Genomic DNA, 23197 nt, shown 5'->3' with positions numbered 1-23197 from the left:
TGTATACCCTTACATTCTAATAAATGGCAGGTTCAATAATAGAATGTACAACACTATCAAAAGAGAATAGTATTCACTGACTGTCCATTCTGTGAAAGATACTATCCTAAGCATTAGAACAACAATAATATACCGGGGAAATAGACTAACAAAATTATAACTCTAGTTATGGTGAACTTTCTTTTGCGGTACTGGGGAGAGAACCCAGGGTCTCATGCATACTAGGTAAGCACTACGTTGCCAGCCCTTTGGTAAACTTCTAAATAAAGTTTAAAATACACATAAGAAAGGACACACATCTTAAGTGGCCAGCTCAACGAATTGTCAGAAAGTCAAAATACAAGTGCAAGGGGCATCCAAATGACAATGTAGAACATTACCAGTATCTTCCAGGAACCAGTTCCTTTGGCTTCTTTTTAAACCATTAACACTGCCCCTTGAAACTGACATTTGTGTTTTACTTTATTATGCCCTTCTCTGTACTCTCTTTGGGTTTACCTTTTTCTTTCTCTCTAGTTTGAGTGGAAAATTGAATCTATTCATTTTGATTCCTTTATTTTTATCGTTGCAGATGTTTAGGACTTTAAATTTTCCTCTGCTTTAAAATGTATCCCATAGAGTAATAAAACCCAAAATGTGTAATTGTGATTGTACAAAAGAAAGGAAAAGAAAGTGCTCTAAAGGATATAACTGCATTTAAGTGTATAAGATAGATAACCATATTACTAAGTTTTTATTGGATTATTGAACAGAACTGTTTGCAGTTTCACTGTTTGAATGTCCACTTTATATGCTTTAATTTTGTAACTTGAACAACTGTTTCTAAGATGACAATATGTAATCAATTAACTAGTGATTTCCTGTTTTTTTTCTGAAATTCTGTATAACTTATACCCTTTTTTCTGTTTTTTTTTTGTTTTTCTCCTTAAATAAAATATCAAAAAAGATAAAATGTATCCCATAGATTCTGATGTGTGTTATTTTCCTCACAAATATTTTTCAGAAAACCTGTAATTTCTCATTTTCACCCAGGGATTGTTCAATAGAATTTTTTTTAAGTTTACATATGAAACTTTTTCTTTTGCCTTTATTTTAAAATTCTAGTTTCATTCCATTAGAGCTTTGGCTAAAAAAATCAATTTATTGTTTGTTTTTTAAATCTATATGAGTAAAATTTTCCTGTTATCTCTTTTGAAACTCCAAAGTATTTCTCTTTTCAAGAAAGAAAATATATTCTCAAGATATCAAGCTTTTAATTTAAAATGGAAATTTTTTCTATTATAATTTCCATAATTCTAGAAGTTACTGAGACTAAATCAATAAGAGTTGACACACCAGTGCAACTGTATTTGGGACATAAAATCCACCCAAAAGTAGGAAAATTTTGAAAATGTTTCTAAATTGTCTTTTTGAAATACGCCTTTTCTGTCAATAACAAGATGAAAGTAAACAAACAAGGAAAAATGAGAACAAAATGATTTTTTTCTGCTGTTACTCCAATGTGTTTCTTTTTCCAGTTTCATAAAGAACATAGGCAAATTAAATACTCTATTGTCAACCTACACAATGGGACAAAGTCATTATCAGAAAACTAGGTTTTTGTACCATCTAGTGGTGTGGCCAAACATAGCTGACACATAAATATTTTTTAAGTCAACAGTTCTTTAAGAGAATCCTCAAGGGTTCGGGTCATGGAGATTCTTTTACAAATAGATTGCAGGTGCAAGGAAATGGTCAGCCTTCTCATTCTGTGCTGTTACCATGAGCTCTTTGGCTGGACTCCCCACCTTGTCATGAGTATGATGGAATCAGGTCTTCAGTCTGAAGATCCTAGGTCTACACTCGTTACATTTACAGTTAGAATGAAGAAAATAATTTCATCATTTCATTCTTTCATTGATTTTTTTCTTGGACATTGTGATAGAAGCACTAAAAACTCTCTACTAGAATTTGTTTTCAACCTCCAACTGCAATAGAAAAACACTATAATATTTACCATTCTTAAGTGGAGAGTTCAGCAGTGTTAAGTAAATGCATATTGTTAGACAGCAGCTCTAGAATTTTTTATCTTGCAAAATCAAGACTCTAGACCCACTGAACAGAAGCACCTCATCCCTCCCCCATCCCCTGCCACCGCCCCATAACCAGTCATTCATATATGGATATTCCTATATGGTCAGTGTTTTTACCAACATCAGTGATTACCACAAAGATAAATGCTGTTTCTCTTTTCACCCTGCCAACTACCTCAGGAGCAAAAGAATACTTCTGAAATTGAGATGTTCTTATGTTTTGTCAACTAAATCTTAGAGCTACTGTATGTTTGCATCCGTTGCTGCTCACAGGTTCTGGGGGCAGAAATTTTGAGGTCCTGAAGTTTGGGATTTGGAAGTCGGCAAAAATTAAAAAGTAAACATCTTTAAGTCACAGGGATCCATCCAGGGAATTCAAGGCCCAACAGGGAAAACTTGCAGAGATCCAAGTAGGCTCATGCAGAAAACGCTTCCAGCAGAAAAGGAGTTAGTTTGGAATTCTGGTTCTGTCAAGTTTCAAGCTGTGTGATCCTGGGAAGAAAACTAGTGAACCTCTCATGGACTCAGTTTCCTCATCTGTAAGATGAGAAAAACAACATCTGTATATGGTAAAGATAAAATGAAGGAAACTATTCATTGCAACTAGTGCACAGTAGAGAAATATATGGTTATATACTGGTTATATGTATACATCTCCTTGAGCCTCAGTTTCCTCATCTGTCAATTGTACAGGGTCACTATGAGGCTGAAAGTTTGAAAAGTATGTAAATGTATAAGAGTAATAGGCAACAATAGCTTTTTAAATTAATTTTTATTTCTACAGACACTGTAACTAATCAGGAAAGAAAATAATCCTTGAATACAGATAATTAATATTTCCCAAAGAAGGTTGTTAACATTTACCTGATAAATAATAATTTTTTTCTTGGAACACTTAAGTCTCTTATTGGTCTGAGAGCAAAGGGCTGGCCTGGATAATCTCTTGAGGACTGGATAATCTCTTGAGGACATATGTGTCCTCAGGAGTGTATGATTCTGTCCCAGTCTTACAAAATGAACACCACAAGAAAAGAGAATTGGTCAGGGTTATTAAAGAAGTTTCAAGAGAACAGAGTGTACTGTGCTGCATCATAATTATCATGACGACTCAGAGTCAGCCACTGTTCATTTTACTAAAGATTTTCTGCTGAAGATATATATCACAGCGATTTTCACAGGAAATCAATGCAGGCTTATAAAAGTTCAAATAGCACAAAAAGGTATCACACAGCTACTACCACCATACACAGATACACAGACACAGACACACATACACACAAACACACAGAGTCTCCCAAGTCACACTTCTCTTAAACATCCCTGGCCAGCAGATTAGAATTATTTCACTCTTTTCTTATGCATGTGCAAATACACATATATTGTATACATGTATTATTGTGTTCATGTGCATATGCATACATACATGGAGACATAAGCATATATGCATACATGCATATACAGATGTACACCTTGTATTTCAGAGAATCTTTACCATATACAGTCATGTGATAGAATGTGAATGGTTCCGCCTGGAATTGTACAGCTTTGTGTACAACAGTAACCATACACACGCACACACACAGACATATGTAAATGTACTTACTAGCATCTCCCTTTTTAAAAATCACACATGAAAATACTAAATACAGTAGACTACTTGATAAATTATCTTTCTCAATTAATGGCATGTCTTAAGTATCTTTCATATAAGTGTATACAAATCTGCTTGATTACTTTTATTTGCTGTATAGTGTTCAATTGTTCAGACATATCAAAATGTATTTAGCCAGAATTTGTCTTTGATAGAAATTAGTGTCACTTCAAGTTTTTGCTACTACTAGTAGTGCTTTAAAAATATATTTCTTTTAATTATGCATATATATGTTTGCAAAGAATTTAAAGTGCATATATATTCTGTATGTATGTAGATAGCTTTTTGTACTTCATATGTATTTCATGAATACCTGTAGGTCTCCAGCTTCATTTTTAATGTATATTTGAAGGTATTGGTTATAGGGAATTAATTTTTTAACAAATGCTCTACTATTTATCATTTATGCTATTCCTGATTTTTCACTATCATGAGCAATGCAGTGTTGAATACCTTTCTATTTAAATCTTTGTGTATTTATCAAATTTGTTTTATTTTCTTGGAATCCATTCCTAGAGGTAAAGTTGTCGGATGAAAGGGTATACATGTTTTTAAAAATATTTCATTTAAAAGGAATATAATTTCATCATGTAGATTCATTGAACAAAGTTCCTCAATACACTAGCTTTGAAAGAAACATTTATATTGCATAGGTTGCTGGCTTCCAAACCTAGTGCAGTAGGCAGAATGATAGCCCCATGTTCACATCCTCAACCCCAAATCTGTAATTATGATATGTCACATGTCAAAGGACAGCTAAGAGCTCAGATGGAATTAAGATTGGTAATTGACTGACTTTAAAACAGGTGGGGGTTTCGGAGGTCCAGTATAATCACAAGAATTCTTAAAAATGGAAGATGAAAGCAAAAGAAGAAAGTCAGAGGGAGATGAGACTAAGAAGGAATGATTAAAGGATTGCAGTATTGCTGGCTTCGTGGACAGAGACAGGGAGCCGCGAGACAAGGCAAGTCGGCAGTCTCTAGGAGCTGGAAAGAGTAAAGAAACAGTCTTCCCCAGGGCTCCCAGAAGGAATGCAGCTTGTAGACCCCTCGATTTTAGCCTGATGAGACCTAGATAGGAGCACTTCTCATGCCCTGTGTTATCAGATGACCCTTTGTGTTGTTTTAAATCAGTAAGTTTGTGGTGGTCTGTTTTTAGCAACATTAGGAAACTGGTCTACCTGGTTACCATGAGACCAACTCAACCAGAGTGTTGTGTGTGTGTTGGGAGGCAGTTCTTGTCCTCAGAGACCCAGACTGAGTAGTCTGAGGGGTAGTCTGAAGAGCTGAGGGGTGCTTATTTTCAACAAGCCCCATTCAGTGAGGATTTGAGGAAGCCTGATGTAGTTCTGTGAAAGTAGTCATTTCAGGTTACGTACACAGTCGCTTGCTGGCTGGGAGGATGGTCTCTAGAAAAGGATTAATTCTGTCTTTTAGAGTATCTGGCAGCACCATTCCATGGTTGCCAAGTTCCCTGGTCCTTAGTTCCCCAAACCACTTCTTTCTTCTGCAAGATCCAGTAAAGTCACTGCTGATGGGTCTCAGAGCTAGAATTAACCATAGGGATCATCACATTTGACACACACAGAAACTTAGACCTAAGGAGGTAGTGGTGCTGGGAGTGGGAGAGTCTGACTCCAGATGACACAGGTAGCTAAAGGCAGAACCAGGGCCAGACCCAGGTGACCTAACTCCTGGTGCAGGTTTTCGGGAGTATTAAGAAAGGGTTCTCACTTGTGTAGAGAAGTAGAAGGTCAGAGTTTTCAGCTAAAAAAAAATCACTATAACTGCTGAAAACAGGCTAACTTGATCCTAACCATGTAAAATTATTAGAAGGAAGAATATAATAACTGAATTTATCTTTTGGAAGGTATTTGAGACTTCATTTATACAGTTACAAAGCAATAGGGATAACATGGCAATCCTTGTAAAATGCTATATCCAAGTTTATTTCTATAATCATCACTAAGCTACAAAAATTTCAAGTAACATGCTATTTTAAAATCTTACCCAATAAGAGAATTGAAATAGACCACTGCAATATTACTTTGCATTTGGAAAATACAAATGGCTTACAAAATTATTTTTAATTATGTTAAGCTGGGAAATAGAAAAAGGTCACCATTTATTGTTTACATGGGAAAATAACATTTTAATTAGCATTCTTTGTGGAAAATGGATTTCATTTCTAAGTCATGATATTGATTTTTAGAATGAACAGAAGAGCACTTAAACACAAGTCTGAATTGCATCTGCAAATGCTATTTAAATTTTTTAAAAGATAGTCTTTGTTGTTTAACAAAGGGAATTGTTATCTTTTGTTTTTTCAGAGATGGGCATCATTCAATTATGTGAGAGTTTCCAGCCCAACTGAAGCAGTTTCATTTCTTCCAGATTTCAAAAGTTCAAGAAGAGGTACTTTTGGAAGTAGAGAGTGAAGACCAAGGCAGCTGAGGAGGCAGAGCATTGCTAATTTCTCAAAACTGTAGAGAAAGACGTGAATGGTTTACTGGCTCTTGCTCTGTCAGAGCTTGACTTCCCACAGTTTCAAGACCTTGATCAACCTGGTGGAGAAAGCGTCTCCCTTACCTTTCAGTCAACTAGCATCTGACAAGGTCATCAACCGGAGTATAGATCAGGCTATACGCAGACAGCACAAAGGGGCCAAGGAACCCAAGGAGCTTTTGTGTCAAGGGTGGTGCATATTTTGGGAGGCATGAGTAGGCTGGAGATTTCTTTTTATTTTAAGAGTGCAATGACAAAAAAGTCAAAGACATCCTCTTCAACTCAGATCTTTGGAAATACAAAATGGAAAACAAGATGGATATAGAAAGCCAGCAGTAAACTGGGATCTATCTTCCTGTACATGTCAGAGGAGTGTGGATCTATTAATGATCAGAGTTCTTCTATTCCTCTTTATTAAAGTAGTAACACTGATTACAGCTTTCAGCTTCATTCAAGCAAGAGTTTCTAAGGATGTGTAAGTAAATATTGTCAGATCATCCAGACTACTTAAGATGCCTGCTCTGTTGAAATCATTTCTTCTTTTCCCTAAACAGCATATTAAATTTCAGTTCTGGTGATACAAGTTATCTTCTAACACAGATGAATCTTTCTGGAATAAGCCAAGAAAAACACACACAGTATAATTATAAACCGTGAATGCTAGAATCGGCTTTCCAGTCATCACCTAAAAAAGAGCCAGGCTTTGAAGGTCTATGTGAATTTAAGGGAAAATCTGTTGGCTAGCTCTTCTTTCCTCTTGCTAAATAAATCTAGGAAATATATGCAACACACTGGCAGAGCTGTTCTTGGGATATGAGAATTGCTATATTACTGTCCAGAACACCCATCTCCTCACGCAAGATTTGTGTTTTTATTCACATAGCACATGAGAGGGAAAAGTATCTAAAAGGCATCCTGATATTAACCCTTGGTTAGTGTTGCAAAGAGAGTGTGGCATTGAGTGGAGGCCTAGGTTTCAGTGTTGGCTCTGTTATTATGTGACTTGGGGAAGGTCATATACCTTCTCTGAACCTCCATATTCATATATATTAAGTGGACACAATAATACAAAATGCAGGGTAGTTGGAAAGCTTGAATGAGATGGTAGATGTGAAAAAAATTACAACCCAGTAGAGTACCATCCGAGATAATGCAGCTTTATTATGATTCACTTTCTGAGCTATCATGCAAGAGCAAGTGGGGTATAAATGTGGCAGACTGATAGCAGGGGCTTCCAGGATTGTTGCAGGGCAACTACCCAGCTCACACTAAATACAAGGCTGTCTACCAGACTGGGGAGGTGAGTGAGCTTGAGGAATCATCATTTGATCTGGAGCAACCTTCATTGAGGTCTCACTGCCGTATCTTGGGCCAACCCTCGCCTTGTTCCTCCAGCTTGACTGAAAATGCGGCGGGTATCCACTTGGGTGGCTCCAAGGGTTCAGTGCTGAAAAGAAAGTATTTCTCAGATGTCACTAATGCTGAATGAACTGAAGGAGAAGTTATATTGTTTATGAAACCCAGGTGGGCCTCTTTGGGAAGACATCATAGTCCACCAGGCTCCAAAAGAACACCTCTAGATGTCAGGCACCAGAATCCCCACCACCAGAGCGAAGATGGAAACGCATGGAACTGCATTCAGGGAATGATCTTGATTCAGAATAAGTTCTGCTCCAGCAATAAGCTCAACTTGACATGGGCAGTTTGCTCAGTTTCTAATAAGTTGCCAAATTTCTCATCTTTTTTTTTAGAATTGATGAACAAAATTTTCCAAGTGAACATATTTCATTCATCAGGTTCAGACTGATAGTTTACAGTTTCTTTCTGGATTTGGGATATGTAGGGAGACTGCAGCCTTAACTAACCCATTCTTGGTAGGTCTTTCTTACTCCATCTTCATTTTGATTTTGGTAGAGGCAGGAGAGAATGTGGCCATAGCCTAATTAAGACTGGAAAGTTTCAGAATTGTTGCTGATACCTCAATAGAAATGGAAAAATGGGACAGCCCCATAAAAGCCCACATGGTCAGTCTTACCTCACAGGACGCTGCCAGGCAGTGTTAGGGGCCTATGATTTTTCAGAAAGAGGGCAGCATGTTTAGTGATTGAGTGGCATGTGTGGTTCCACTCCAGAAGAGCTCTTTTAAACATTGTATATACTGGGAATTCACTTAACACATTTGAAAAATCTTGGCATTCAGGGAATAGGACATTGTTGCCAAAGAAAAGAAATGCACAATTTTAGGGAGAGCATAAACTTGTTTCTAATTCAGTGTTCTTTAGTGGCAGAAATGGAAACTAGAGAAGAGATCCTTGGATTCACAGTAAAAAAAATATGTTCAGCTTTAGAAAAAAGAATTCTCTTTATCACCCAAGGTTACTAAAAGAACTTTCTTTCTCTTCTCTCTAGAGAGTGGTTTTCTGTAAATCAAAATAAGCATGATGATGCAGAAGCCTGTTGTGGAGTCAAATCAGCCCAAGTTTGAGTCTAGAGTTCTCCACTTCCTAGCTGTGGGACCTTTGGCCACTTACCTAGTCTGTCTGATTCTTCCTACTAATTATATGCTTACTTCGTAACAACTGCTTGCTAAGATTCTGGTGAGGATTGAGTTAAATGCATATAAAGCCCCTAGAAAAGTGGCTGGTGCATATCTGTTCAATAAATATTCAATATTATTTTGTTTAAAAAGCCAATGTCTCTATATGTGGTAGAGTTGAATTATTGTATTGTTGAGCTGCACCTTAACTTAGTGAGCAAGACCAAGGAAATTGAAGTACCTCTGACACTTACTTTAACTTTGGGTAGATTACTTAACTTCCCTAAGACCTCAATTTTTTCATCTACCCATGAGGATAAGTACAGAATCTTCACTGTAGGTAGCTACTAGGTTTTTGTTGCTTTTTTTCTGTGTCTGCAGTGCTGGGGGGGTGGGTGTCTCGTGCATGGTAGGCACACCTCGGCCCACTGTTACCTGTTATTTTGCTTCGTTTTTATGATCTTCATCTCTAATGAGTTTGTACTTTACCTCAACCAACCATTCCTGTGGTCACACCTTTGAATTTGTCACCAGCCACCAAGATACAACCCTTATAATCGCAATTTCAAACATCCACTCTCCCATTCCATTGGCTTAAGCAGTCTTATCCCTGCATTTTTATGCAACGTGCAAGCCATTGACCTCCTAGCCTGGTAACATCCATCTGCATCCGGTTCCTTCTTTACACAACTTGGACACCGTGGTCCTTGGTTCAAATACCCTCTGTTCCTTGTCCTCATTCTTTATGTGTCATGACTCCTTGCCACAACCTCATCCCTGGATGAGGTACCCATTGTCTTCTTCACAGATTATATGAGCCTTAATGTTACTGGTGAAAATCCCACAGCACTGTTGGCTGTCCTCACTTGAAACACACGGTCACAGATGCCAGACAAGCATTCAGAAATTCTGCTTCTATTTTTCTACTATCAGGTTTGCTGTCCCAATGCCATCAAAGACGTTTTCATACTTTCCCACTCTCTCAAAATATTCCACTTGCCCACTCTCAGTTGATGAGCCTGTCTCTACAGTTGAGAAAATAGAAATTACTAGATTACAGCACTGTAGTTGCTACACAAGCAAGCCTTTGTCATTATCTTCTTACTTGTATACTTTCAGTGGCAGAGTAGTTCCCCTTCCCATGAGTTGTCAGTGCCTCTTCATGTCCCTTCTTTCTTTCCAACAGCTTCACCCATGAAGTTTCCCCGTCCTCCTGCACTATCAGTCTCTCTGTCTTTATTGGAATGTTCTCACTATCATTCAAATTTGTAATATTTGCACTTTTTTTTATCGGGACCGGGGATCGAACTCATGACCACGCGCTTGCAAGGCAGGTGCTTATGCTGCTGAGCTAAATCCCCAGCCCTGTGATATTTGCATTTTTTGAAACAAAGCTTTCTCAGTCTTCTTAGCTATCACCTCACTTTTCTTCATGAATGTTAAAGTTCTTTAAGAATCTGCTGGAAATTACTGTCTCCATTTTCTCATCTCCTATTCACTCTAGAATGCAGTCCAATCTGGCTATCTGTGTCACATAATGAAATCTGCTCCTAACAAGGTTGTCAAACATCATTGATGTCACATCCAGTAGAAATTTCTCTATTATTTGCTCTCCAAGTTTGTTTGGTTTGTCTTACGTAAAGGCATTAAGCAGAATAATCTTTATTATATTGGCACATATTTTCTTACTATTTCTTTTTTAAATATTCTTATATTTTCCCAGCATGCATTCGTTCAATAAATATGTAGAAACCTCTATGCTATGTATTGTTGCAGGTATTAGAGATGTGAAAACCCATCCCTCAAGCCTCAGCCCTCGTGGAACTGACATTTAGGTAGCGGATCTATAAGACACCCTCATCCCCTCTTCACACTAGACCGTAAAATGCCTGAGATCAGGGACTACAGCTTAACTATGTGCCAGGCTTTATTCTAAGTATCTGCATACCTTTGAAGGTATGCCCAGAGATATCCTTTGAAGTGGTTAGTACTTTGTTCTTATTCTACAAAAGACAAATGAGGTATAGAGAGGTTAAGAAATGTGACCAAGGTCCTGAGGTCAGTAAGTAACAAAGCTGGGATTTGAACTTTGAATTTAAGCCATGAAGGTCCTCTTTCCATTCTACTCAGACTGTGTTCATTTTAAAGCTTCTACTACAACCTCTTTCAAACTGAGTGTAAAATCCAAAATTTTGGGTTGCAGTCACATTTTCCCTGACCTGCAGATTCCTGTGGTGGCCTTATGCACTAGGCTGAAAACTGAACACCTTGGATAGAACAAGCCAGTCTTCTCAGATCTGTTCATCTTTCTGAGTCATCTTAGTTACCTCAGTAAATACATTGGACTTCGATTTAAAAATACAGTAGAATTGCTTCTCTAGCAAAATGAGAAAAAAGCTCTAGAAGTTTTATAAAACATGGATTGTATGGGCTCTCTGAAAAACCAATTCCATCCATGAAAATACAAAATAATAGAATAAAATATCCTGCTAGCTGCTAGAGACCTCCATTTGTACACTACAAACTCCACAAGTTTCTTCTTTGGATACAGAACCACCATGTCAAAGGCTAAATCAGATATCTAGCCAGGCATGGTGGTGCATGCCTGTAATTCCAGCACTCAGGACGCTGAAGCAGGAGGATCACCATGAGTTTGAGGCCAGCCTGGCCTACATAGTGAATTTAAGGACAGCCTGAACCACATAGCGTGAGCCTGTCTCAAACCAACCACCAACAAACAAACACACAAACAAAGCCAGATACCTACTTTCATTTGCAAGGCTAGGACTCACAGGTCCATGACTCGGGGGGACATACAGCTTTTTACCTGGAAAAGAAAAAGAAAAGATGACTCAAAATGAAATCTCTGTGGGTAGGTTAGAAAATGTCTAAAAGCACCCCCAGGATCCCAGACTGCCTGCCCCTCAGTTTATGGACATCTGACGCATCTTCACTTGTCAGATGTTAAAAACCAGGATCTTATGTTGTTAAGGCTTCTTGGAACTTGTTTTCATCTTCCAGGCAGTGTTCCTGATTAAGAGATGCTGACTTCCTCTACAGATCCCAGACCAGTCACCAAATGATACCGTCTTTAGTAGCAGAGTGTGAAAAGCTCCCAGCAGTTGAGACCTTAGGCATAAACATGTGAATGCGAGTCATGTCATTTATTTGTGAATGTGAGCCATGGAAGTTTAGGACTTTCACCATGATGTGCTCGGGTATAGTAGATGTTCACTAAACATTTGCTGAGTTGGATTGGAAATGTAAAGCACTGTTATGCTTGGAAGATGAGGATTTGAGCCATCTGTGTCCTAACCAACAGTTGAAATAGGGCTCTGTTGTGTGTATGTACACGCACATATACAAACACCAGTTGTTCTAATCTTCCTTCTAAATCTAGTATGAGAAGATTTTTGAAAAACAGTTACAGGATGGGAATTTTCAGATTTCCCAAGCATGACACCTTTTATGATTTATTGTCTACAAACATTACAAATCAAACTCTGAAATTATAAATATATAATATATTATATATATATATATATATATATATATATATATATAATTTCCCACTAAAATATTAGTGGGGAATTTTTTTCAACATTACAGTGGAACACAGTGCAGGACGTAGGCAGGCTGTACTGGACAGTCCTTTATGCTTATTTCACAGTAAAGACAGTTTCTAGTAATTTCTTTCAGACACGGGGCCACATATATGTGTAGAATAGGGAATTCCAATGAAAATTCATCCAAAGTGCAGAATTCTATGGAGGATGAAGACTTGGCTTCATGAGGCAATTACACTTATAACAAATATTCCATGCAAAAGGTCCATCTTACAGCAGAGTGAATTGCTTTTTGGAGAAAATATAATTCAGGCCAGTTCTTCCCTATCCTCTTATAAAGATGGTGGTTCTGTTTTCTGATGGATATTTTACAGTGAGTAGGCACTAACTAAATATTTGTTGGGTGAGTATGTAAGTGAAAGAATGAGTGAGCCATAAGGGTGTTTTTAGTTCAGGTGGGTGTCAGAGCACAGTAACCCCAAGGAAATCAAGCAGGAAGGACCCAGTGCACAGGCAGCCAGGCACCATTACACTACAGACAGCAATGGGACTGCCTCTCCAGTCACTATGAATTTTAATGTGGGGAGCAGATGGTTGGTATAGATTGCCCTTGTTTTTGCCCAGGAGCCTGGCATCATTGCAAGTTGTCAACCTGTTTGGAGAATATAGTTTGAGCCTGTAAGGATGTCATAGGCCTCTGTTTTGCAAATAGATTATTTAACGATTCCCAATTAGGTAAATGTGAGACCCCATGATTTTAGGCAGTCACACATCATTTTTCTAGGGAAAAGCCAAGTCTAAAGACTCAGTGCCAAATCCCTCTGGCTGCCTAGCTATGTAACCATTTAGTTACTAAGCTGTGAATGTCAGTGACGCCTAGGGAAGGTGTATAGACATTTATGTGAAGCATTCCACCCCTCAGCAGCAGCAGTCCCATGTCCAAAGTGGCAGCAATTAGTCTTAACACCCCATCTCATGCCAACTCACCCAACCCCAACCAATCAGAAGCATCCCCCAAGCAGTATATAAGTATTTCCTTACAGTGTACTGAGCTGGGAGGCAGGTTGAAGAACAGTCCTGTGCTTCCACCTAGCTGGACAGGGTTGTAGTCTTCTCTCATGACAGATTCCTGAGGACAATTTAGGCATCTGTCCTGCTGGAGGAAACTTAGGAAGGGCTCACATTTCCTAGCAGGGTGAGGCCCTGGAATCAGGGGCCCACTAGGAAATGCTTGAGCATAGCCAGGCTCTGGGGAGCTGGGGCTTGCTAGGGGCGGGAAATGCCACAGATCCCTAGGCTGAGCAGGGGGGGTCTCTGCCAGGGCCAGTGGGTAGTGATCCATAGGCATGGGATCACACATGCTCAATCTGCTGGTGGTGGCAGGAGTTGCAAGGGATGCTTCTGGCCGTGGCTTTGTCCAGGGAGAAGAGAAACGCCAGTGATTCGGAGGCATGTCACTATCTGGGAAGGAAAGATTAAGAAGACACGTTAGGTGCTTGCTTATCATTTTGAAAATGGAAATAGCTCAGTTTTTTCTGGTTGGTGTATGCTATATTTTCTAATGTGAAAAAAGTTTACAAAGTTTAAAACCACAGTAATCACAGAATCAAGAAATAACCAATGTGGTCTTTTATTGTACTTCTTTATAGGATTTCTAATTATGTATACATTGTTATCACAATATACTGTTATTTGAGCTGTTTTTTCTTCACTAAAATGTGAATATCATCTCACAGCCAGTATCAGCTTCTTTGTAGGATTTTGTTTTATTTCTGCATGCATTATTTATGCACACATTATCAGCTTATATCTTGTTATAAGCTCATTTTTCTTCATTAAAATATCCATGGATATTTCCTTTCATGGTGATAAATAGAACCAAACATCAGCTGTTTAAATGGTTTTCCATATTCCATCAATGGACAGTCATGCAGCTTCCTGTTTGTGGGCAGCTTAGTTCTTTGCATTTTTTCAGTTATATTCACACCATAGCAGTCAGCTTCTTTGTATATACACTTTTGCCCCATTGTCAAATTAGCTCCTTTGGGAAACTTCTAAAAGTACTTGATTTGTGTTTGCTTGCTGCTATTGTTTAGTTCTAGGTTATCACTAGTGTTTTAAGACACTAAATAAGAGGACTTTCCAGAACTTTGTAGAGGGTTTAACACTTGCCTATAAGTCATTCACACAATTCCAGGGGTGACAAACTCCATTTCCAGAGGAATCTGGGTCATAGGGGTGTTAAGAGACTGGGCCAAGGTAGCAAAGCAGATTAGCCCAGTAGGGAACTGAACTGGGTAGGAAAGTAGTTGCTTGGCACTCACTCTGCAAAAGTACTGTGATTAGGGTCAACAGGTGACTCAGCAAGTTCTCACCAAGTCGCTGTGGACTGGCTAACAGGGATGAAGTGTCCTTTGGTGCCATAGACACTATTCTAATTATGCCTGTGGTGGTGGCTGAATTGGAGATCTCAAATGTCTAGGATAGCCTGTGACATGGATAGTCTCTCCATTCTCCACAGCCACTCAGGTGAGGGAAGAGGAGGACAGAGTTCTGCCAGATGGTGCTTAAAACCTGGAGCCTCTCATCTAGCCTAGATAATAGTGGAGGGGGCGTGGATGTGAAAAACAAAGAAAGTTGTCTGGCAGGAGAATCTGTTTAAGACACCCATCCCCTTTCCCTCCGAAAGCACCTCCTCCAGCTCTCCTGACTGGTCCATTTGACTGGATTTTACACAAGATAAAGACATCGGAGAGGTCATCACAGCCCTGCTGGTGTGCCCCTGCCCACCACCATAGCTCTCTGTGTAACACAGAAGATAAGAACAAAAGAAGCCTGAGCCCACATGGCTCAGCCCTCCTGCTCTTAACCTCACAGCATGCATTAGGAGCAGAGGGCAATGGCGGGGCCTCTTCTGATGAAACCAAGAGTGAGAGAGTATTAGGATGTGCTCTTCTGGGAAGATATTAGTTTTGGGGATTGACTGCCTTTGGGACAGTAGCAATTGTGGTGCCGTGTGGTACGAGTAGAGTGATTAAATTGATTTCACAGATTCACTGTCAGTGATTCATATTAAATGGAGGTATTGTATGTCCTAAACATAATTAGAAGCAAAGCATAGCCTCTGATAAGTTTCTTCCTACTGATCTCGTAAACATGACCAAAAGGTGCTTGCTGAAATGCTTCATGTCAAAAGTAGGGCTCCAGGGTATTGCGAATATTTCTGCTACTACCTGCTTCCCTTCCTTCAGCCTTTCTGTGGCTGAAATGCTAAGGGATGCAGGTGGAGTGCCACTGTTCATGGCCCGAGTGGTACTGGGTGCACCGGAGTACAGTCTGGATGGAAGCTTGAGGGGAAATACGGGGTGCCTGCCTGCCCCAATGGTTATGGGGGAATTGGGGAAACATGTTTTTCTAGACCAGGCTTGAGTGTTGGTGGCCCATGGAGTGGAGGCCCTATTTTCTTGGACTTCTTCGGCCAACTGTTCCAATAACCATGCCTGTCTACCCTGTGGACAGTGAAAGGTATGTTAAACCATGATCTGGGGGTGACACAATGTTACTGTTGCTGCTCTGGTGACATTCTTATTCAAATGTCAGAGAGAGAGAGAGAGAGAGAGAGAGAGAGAGAGAGAGAGAGAGTCTCAGGGATTAGTTTCCTACCATCTCAGACACCAAACTATATTAATGAATGGAGAGCAAGTAAGGAACACGTTGATTCAGATACACTTACGATAGGCTGGGATTTTTCTTTTAGTAGGAACACAGGATGACTTTTACTCAAATACTCCAACCGTAGATATCTAGATCCTACTCTTAGCTATACCCATTCCCCTAGAATGTCTGAAGCTCTTTGTCCCTGTCTAAATAGTGCTGTCTCCCTTTGCCACTCTGCCCCTTCGGATAAAACTAGTGGATTCTCCCTGCCTTCCAAGCACACCCAGAGACACTACCCATTACCACCCATATATACTTCTGGCAGGCTCAGAACATTATAGAAAGAATTTCTGTCACCGAAGAGTGTGACATCATCCCAGAACAACATCCATCCATTCTGCATGGTGACCCTAATTCCCTACCCCATTGTAGTTTCTGTATGCCCAAACATAAATATCACTCTCTGAGAAAGACTTTCTTTGAATTTCCAGTTGAAAGTTGTTTATCTTATTGCTTTCTGTGATGACACCTTGTGTATTTTCTTCATAGCAGTAATCCACTATTTGTGTATTCATTTGTTCATTAATTCATTCACTATTGGGCTTCCCCACCAGCCAGTAAGGGCTGAGATCATTTCTCTTCTATTCACCACCATATCAGCAGCCATTTGTACACTGCCCAGAACATAACAGGTTCTGACTAAATATTATTCCAATGCATAAACACATAATACATGCAGCCACACACATGTGTACATAATTACATACAAACATATATATACACATAGCTGCAAACGTGTGTATGCTCACACTCATAAACACATATGCACATGCATACAAACACACACACACACACACGCACACACACGCATGTGTGCCTTCCTATTTAACCCATTTAAATTGAGAAAAACACCATGCAAAATGGTTAAGAGTACAGACTTTGAAATCAAAAGACTCAAGAGTCCAGTCTCAGATCCTCCATTTTCTAGCTGTGTGACGCTGAGCAAATCCACTAACACCTCTGACCCTCTTGGGACTGTTGTGAGATTGGATGAGACCGTCTGTGCTAAGGGATTAGCATAGTGCCTGGTATATGACAGCCACTCAGCAAATGATAGCTGTTCTGTTGTTATTATTAACCATTTCAGTTTATGAATCCAGTGTGGGTATTTTTTTTGATTTGCAGTACTCTGCATGTACAACCCAGGAAATCTTAAAGTGGCAGTTAATAGATGAGGCCCAAGAATTATTCATGCCACAAGTCACCTGGAGCCAGGGAGAGGAGGAACAAAAAGGAGAGGGCTGAGAAGCCTACAACAGCAGCAGATGCTACGGCACTTCAGGGCTGGTGCGGAGCGTGCAACAGGCATTGGCTACAAAAGAGAAATGTCAGAAGCGTGTATTCAGTCTGTTCCAATCCTAGGGAATAAGACATCAGGAATAGACAGGAACAATTTGCAAATATAGAACACGTTTTGTGTACTGAGTATTTACTCTAAGCCAGGCATTTTGCTTATACTGTACTCTGCAGACACGTGTCAGTTAATCTTAATTGTCAACTTGATTGGATTAAGAGACTCCTGGAAAGGTGATTAGATCATGGACACATATAATCATTAATGGATTAGTCTACCGATGTTCACAGCTGAACATGCACTTAGGAAGTGGGGCTCAGCTGGAGGAGGTGTGTGAGTGGACTGCACCCCTCTCCCGTGCTCCTTCCTTCTGCTTTGATTTCTGGCTGCCATGAAATGAGCAGCTTAGCTCCACTATGCCGTGTGCCATGATGTCCCTGCCTTGGAGCCAGCTGACCATGGACTGAAATCCCTCAACCTGAGAGCCAAAACAAACCTACCCTGCCTTAAATTGTGGGTGCCAGGTATTTTGATCACAGCATTAGGAAAGCTGGCCAAAAAATATGAGTTCTTTTGATCCTCCAAGCAAGCCCTAAGAAAATAGAGACTCAGAGTGGTTCAAATAATTTGCCTAATGCTGTCCAGTAAGTGGTAGTGTTGTCTGATTCCAGATTTCCTGCTCTTACTGGCTGTGCTTCCCTATTATTATAAAGAATTCAGATAAGTAGGTAGCTGGGCACTTTTGCACACCACTGTGGCTGGAGAGGTGGCAGGTGAACATATAACATTTGGGGGAATAATTTGCAGTATGTATCAAAGCTATGGAGGGGCAAACACTGTAGCCACCCCTTACTAGTTGTGGTGTCTCAGACAAGTCTCTTGACTCTGTGCCTCAGTTTCATCCAGAAACATGAGCACAGGTTGGTGTGAAAATTCAGTGAGATAATTCATGTGAGAGCTTCTAGCAGAGAGACTGACACACAGGAGGGACACAGCAAACACCGACCACTATAAACATCGCTAGTTCTAGTCCTTATTTGTATTAATCTTCTTGGTGGATGCTACCAAGGTCTACAAAGGCAGGACAGACTGGCACTGGAGTCTGACAGACTTGGGTTTCAATCTCTGTCACATACTGTGTAACTCATCTCTGATCACTGACCCTTATGCGCTTGCAATTTCTCCCCCATAAACAGGGTGGCAATACCCAGTGCAAGCTGGTTTGGTGAAGTACAACCAACCCATGAAAAATGCACAGATCTAAGCATGCAGATGAGGGAATTCTTACAAACTGAGCAACGAGCACCAGACCAAGTAATAGAACATGGCTGCCACCTTGAAAGAACCTTTGGGTGCCTTCTCAGCCACTAATCTCCCCAAAGGTAACCTGTCTTCTAGCACTGTAGATTTAATTTGCTTGTCTGAACTCTGTAAATCCTAGGAGGCTTTGAGGACTGAAGTGAATTCAATCATTTTAATGCACTGGCTGGTAGGCTCAGAGTTGTCAGGACTCTCTAAGGCTCCACACAACAAGCATGACAAAAAGACACAGAGATTCACCGAAAAGAGAAACCCAGCACTTCTTCCTCGCCCCTGCAATTTGTGGTGGATCAGGGACAGAGAGAAGCAGGTGGGACTCCGAGACTGGAACAGGAAGACTTCTGCTCAGGCGCTCGGGTACACAGCCTTTCTCAGCAACTGTTGAGCAGCATGTTATGAGGCCTGAGCCTGCACACAGACTAGGCCTGGAGGTGGGGCAGGCAGAATCCGGGCTGAGGTATAAATGGGCACCCCACCCTGAAACTGCAGGTATTGAAGCTTCCTTTGTTACTGATTCTGAAATCCTCAAAGTCTTTTGAAAGGGGGCAATGACTTGAAGGTACTTTCAGTTTGTGTTTTGTTTCCTGAAGTACAGCCAGTGTAAATTATACATAAAGTAAATAAAAATAACTTTGATTTAGGGGGGAAAAAGCCAGGAAAGTCAATGGCATTTCCTAGCCACACAGCACTCTGTGTTTAGGCTTTACATACTTAGTTTAACAGAGTACCTCTTAGAATGTGGACAAGCCTTTGATGACAGCAGGTGAATAGGGGCCTGTTTTCCTCAGCCCACCTCAGCCAAGCATAGGTGGCCCGGTGCTGGCCTATAGGAGTTAAAAGGATGCTAACTAACAGTAATGAAAGGCCACTTTATAGATGTCCCACCATTTTCCAAGCTGCATGTACGTCACATAACACCTCCTGTGAGAACCTTGGAGGGACTGAACTCCTTTCATGGAGGCCTCCCCAGAGGCAGCACAGTTCAGGAGAAACTTGACTCCTCACTGTGATAAGAGAGGCCTCGAGGGATACTGTTTTCTCTGCAGTTGCTCAATCAGCAGACAAATATTTGCCTAGCCTGCACCATGTTATGTGAGGGAGACATCTTCACAGGGAAGATATTTATGGGAAAATGTAAAAGCCAAGAAGATAAGTGAATAAGAAAGCAGCCCCTCTACTTAACTTACAAAGGCTGACTCAGGCAACGTCCTTAGCAGGCGGGTGGCTTCACAAAGTGATACAGAGGAAAGCCAGAAGGCACAAAAAATACGATAGCAACCACACAAGAGCCACTGAAAACGTGGAGATTTGTGGGAGAGGCCTCTGCTCTGTGATCATTTTGAATGCAGGCCATCATATCCATCTTAGTCATTTAAAAACGTGTCTGCCTCGAGTACCACTTCCACAGAAGTAACCAGCACCTAGCTAACACCTATTACTTGCCACTTGACAGAGATTATCACACTGACTCCTCCAAGAGTCCCCCCTGTAATTATCATATTCAAATTTAGTGGTGAGGAAGCGGAGGTCCAGGCAGACTGTGATATGCCTTGAAATCATACCATTGGGAAGTGGTGAAGCTGGTCCAGCATCAGGCTTCCATGTTCTTAAGCTAAGTGACCTCATGTTGCAGTTTGTAATTGACCTGTCCCTTGTGAATCTCATGTGCAAATGTTTTCCCTATGATATTATGAGGGTGGAAACTTAATGATAAGGCCACCAAGGTGGGACCCCATGATTAAGTCACTGATGACTTTAGGAGAACAGAGAGAAAGACTAGTGAATACACACATGCTCCTAGCATCTTGTCACATGATATCCTGCCCTGCTAGGGAATCTATCAGCAAGAAGGCCATCAGCAGATGGAGCCCTCAACCTTAGGCCAGAGCTGTGAGCCAAGTTAAATCTCTTTTCTTTATAATTCTCTCATTCTGTGGCATTTTTATTAGTAATAGAAAACAGACTAATACACCACATCTGCAGGGTCAGTCCCCTGTGATCCAAATCATAGTTTCATTCATTTAAGAAATATATACCAAGGGCCTTCCATGAGTCAGGCACTGGGTTTGGTGCTTAGATAGCAGCAATTAACAGACTAATTCGCTGCTGCTATGCAATTCAGAGTCGAAGTAGGGTAAAGAGGAGTCAAGGACAAAACACATATATGTAAACTTTGGTTGGTGGTGACAAATGCTAAGAAAAAATAAAATAGGCTAAAAAGACAGAGTGACACCTTGGGGACTTCTAGACAACTAGAGACCACAGTAATTCTCGCTCTTGCTCAGATCATTGAACACATTCCTGAACATCACCTTCCCACCCTCTACACACACCCTTTGGCCATTTTAACAACAAGTTCCACACCATTTCCTCTAGAGTCTACCACCATGTGTCCTTCCATGGGCTTGCTTAAATCGAGAGATTCTTCAAGAAAACCTCCTCATTTGGCTATAAGAGTAATAGTGCTCATTCAGACTCAAAGAGCAAAGCACAAACCATGGCAAATGGGAAAATCAAGCTTTTCAGTCACAGGCTGAGGCCCTGCTGGAGGATTCTGACATGTAGGCTTGACACCAGCAATAAAGGGCTCTTAAATCCAACCAGACCTTGATTTATTTGCACATTTCAAAAAAGCTAGCAAGGTGTCATACGGATTCACATTTACTGCAGGGGCGAGTCCACTAGGCACAGTGTCTAGGACTCCTGAAGGCCCATGAAAACATTGTCACTTATTTTAAAATCAAAATAAAACTATGAGTATGATAATGCTACTGCATGCATTAATGAATTCAGCCTGTATTTAATTCATCATTATATCAATGCTGCAATCAAATGTAACTTCTAATATCTTTATAGAGGAAGGGAGCCCATGAATGCAAAAGCATCTAAGTCCATGAAAGTTGAACTGTGGCCTCTGCCAGCTTAATATGTATGTCCTCCCCCAAACCTGGATGCACACATTATGACATAGCTCTCTTGAGCAATAGACACCCCTGACCCTGTGAAGAGTAGGACAGTGATATGCTAAGAATCTTCATCTGCCTCCTCCTGGCCCCTCACCGCCCTCACCAGATCATCTACTATTGGTTGAGAGGAGACTGGGAGCCCCAACACGAGACGTGCTTTATCTTATCGTAGATCATTTAGTGTTCCTGCTCTCAGGCTAAAAGTTAATAATAATAGGACTGACAACAGTGACACTAGTGAACAGTTGTTGAGCTCTTACTGTGTTGACAAGCGAACCCAGTGTTTAACATAATTGAGACAGTAATGAAACGGATAAACTATTTGCTGGAAGTATGCATTTTTACATTAACAACTAAGAAGGCATGTGGCTTCTCACTAGGCAGTGTGACTTGCCTTTAGTACATATGCACAAGTCAGAGTGCATCGAGTACCTCAAAAAACTGAACTTTCAGCAAAAGCCTTGCTAGCGAATTCCAGCCTCGTCTTTCCCAACATGCTCACCATTCTTCAGGATCACTTCGTCACTGTGGCTCAAGGGGCTCAATTCCTGGGGCCTCTTAATATTGCTCAGAGCTCTGGAGAAGTGCTCATCCACTTCACTGCTGATATCCCCCTGGAAATAGGTGAACAGGACGCTTCGGGAATTCCACTCAGTCTTTATAGGCTTCTGCCTACTTGTGGGCAGTTGGGTATCACTGTTCTTCATCTCTTCCATTGTGAGACAATGACACAGGCGAGAGCTGTAAGCCAAAAGGAAAACATCATTTTACAAAGGGTCTTGGCTCTAATTTGGATGAGTGGTACTTTTTTATGCTGTGCAAACATTGGTTAAAATTGATGACATATTTAATCTTCTCACCCACAAGTATTCAGCCAGCTGCCTGCAATCAAAACACTTTTAGCCGTATTTCCAGATTTCAACTTAAATGGTACTTGGGGAACACAGAGTATCAGATCTTTTATCATTACAAAGTAATCAGTGAGATATAAGCAGCATTCTTCAGAGTAAACAGTTTGCTTCTACCCAGTATAAGTTCTTACTGAAGCCCCAGGGAGCCACTAGGTTCCTGAAGGTCAACAACTCTAGGATGGGCTGCAGGCCAGTTGAGGAGCCCAGTCTAATCAGTGTTCAGTGAACAACATGACAAAGCCGTAGGAAGTGCTGAAAGTGGCCTTCACTTACAAATAAGAATTATCAGGCCACATGACTAGAAAAGCAAAAGGAGAGGGGGTGTGATAGGACACTGAGGCCAAACGGGATTGCAGCTCACCTTCTGGAGAAGTGCCTCCTGCCCAAACGAGTGAACCAAGCTCAGCCCAGAACTCCTGTGGGAACAGGCTCCCTGGAGAGCTGGACTAGGCAGGCCAGTGGGAGCCTGACAATTTCAAATTGCATGGTAAGTTTGGCTTTCCATCTTGAACACTTCCACGCACAAGAATAAAGCATGTCCGATTTTCCCACTCCTCCTGAGGCCCCAGTCTGTGTCAGGTGCTATCTTAGAAATTAGCCGTTGCAAACAACATCAGCTTTAAGACCTCCAGACAGACATGTTCTGAGCCAAATACAGAT

The 23197-nt window shown here is 40.6% G+C and overlaps 1 protein-coding gene across 1 annotated transcript; it reads right to left on the bottom strand.

Annotated features, from left to right (window-relative positions):
- Window positions 1-7374: 7374 nt before the first annotated feature.
- On the bottom strand, window positions 7375-22362 carry Vgll1 (vestigial like family member 1). The gene is made up of 4 exons (XM_013146949.2): window positions 22129-22362; window positions 13371-13790; window positions 11531-11590; window positions 7375-7674 (listed from the first exon to the last, which is right to left on the bottom strand). The coding sequence occupies exons 1-4, from the start codon at window positions 22340-22342 to the stop codon at window positions 7496-7498; spliced, it is 873 nt and encodes a 290-aa protein (XP_013002403.2). The 5' UTR covers window positions 22343-22362; the 3' UTR covers window positions 7375-7495.
- Between the last annotated feature and the right edge of the window lie 835 nt (window positions 22363-23197).

The sequence above is a fragment of the Cavia porcellus genome, unplaced genomic scaffold (assembly GCF_034190915.1).
Source record: "Cavia porcellus strain 051 isolate PalLab524CR breed Dunkin Hartley unplaced genomic scaffold, mCavPor4.1 scaffold_3, whole genome shotgun sequence".
Classification (NCBI taxonomy): domain Eukaryota; kingdom Metazoa; phylum Chordata; class Mammalia; order Rodentia; family Caviidae; genus Cavia; species Cavia porcellus.
The sequence above is the reverse complement of the archived record's forward strand: the minus strand, read 5'-3'. Positions and strand labels throughout refer to the sequence as shown.

Coding starts and splice junctions, on each gene's coding strand:
- Vgll1 (XM_013146949.2), bottom strand. CDS start 22,342: ATGGAAGAGATGAAGAACAGTGATACCCAACTGCCCACAAGTAGGCAG. Junction 11,591..13,370: donor GCCTCCCAGCTCAGTACACT/GTAAGGAAATAC, acceptor TTTCTTTTCCAG/GTAAAAAGCTGTATGTCCCC. Junction 7,675..11,530: donor TCCTAGCCTTGCAAATGAAA/GTAGGTATCTGG, acceptor CTTTCTTTTCAG/CACTGAACCCTTGGAGCCAC.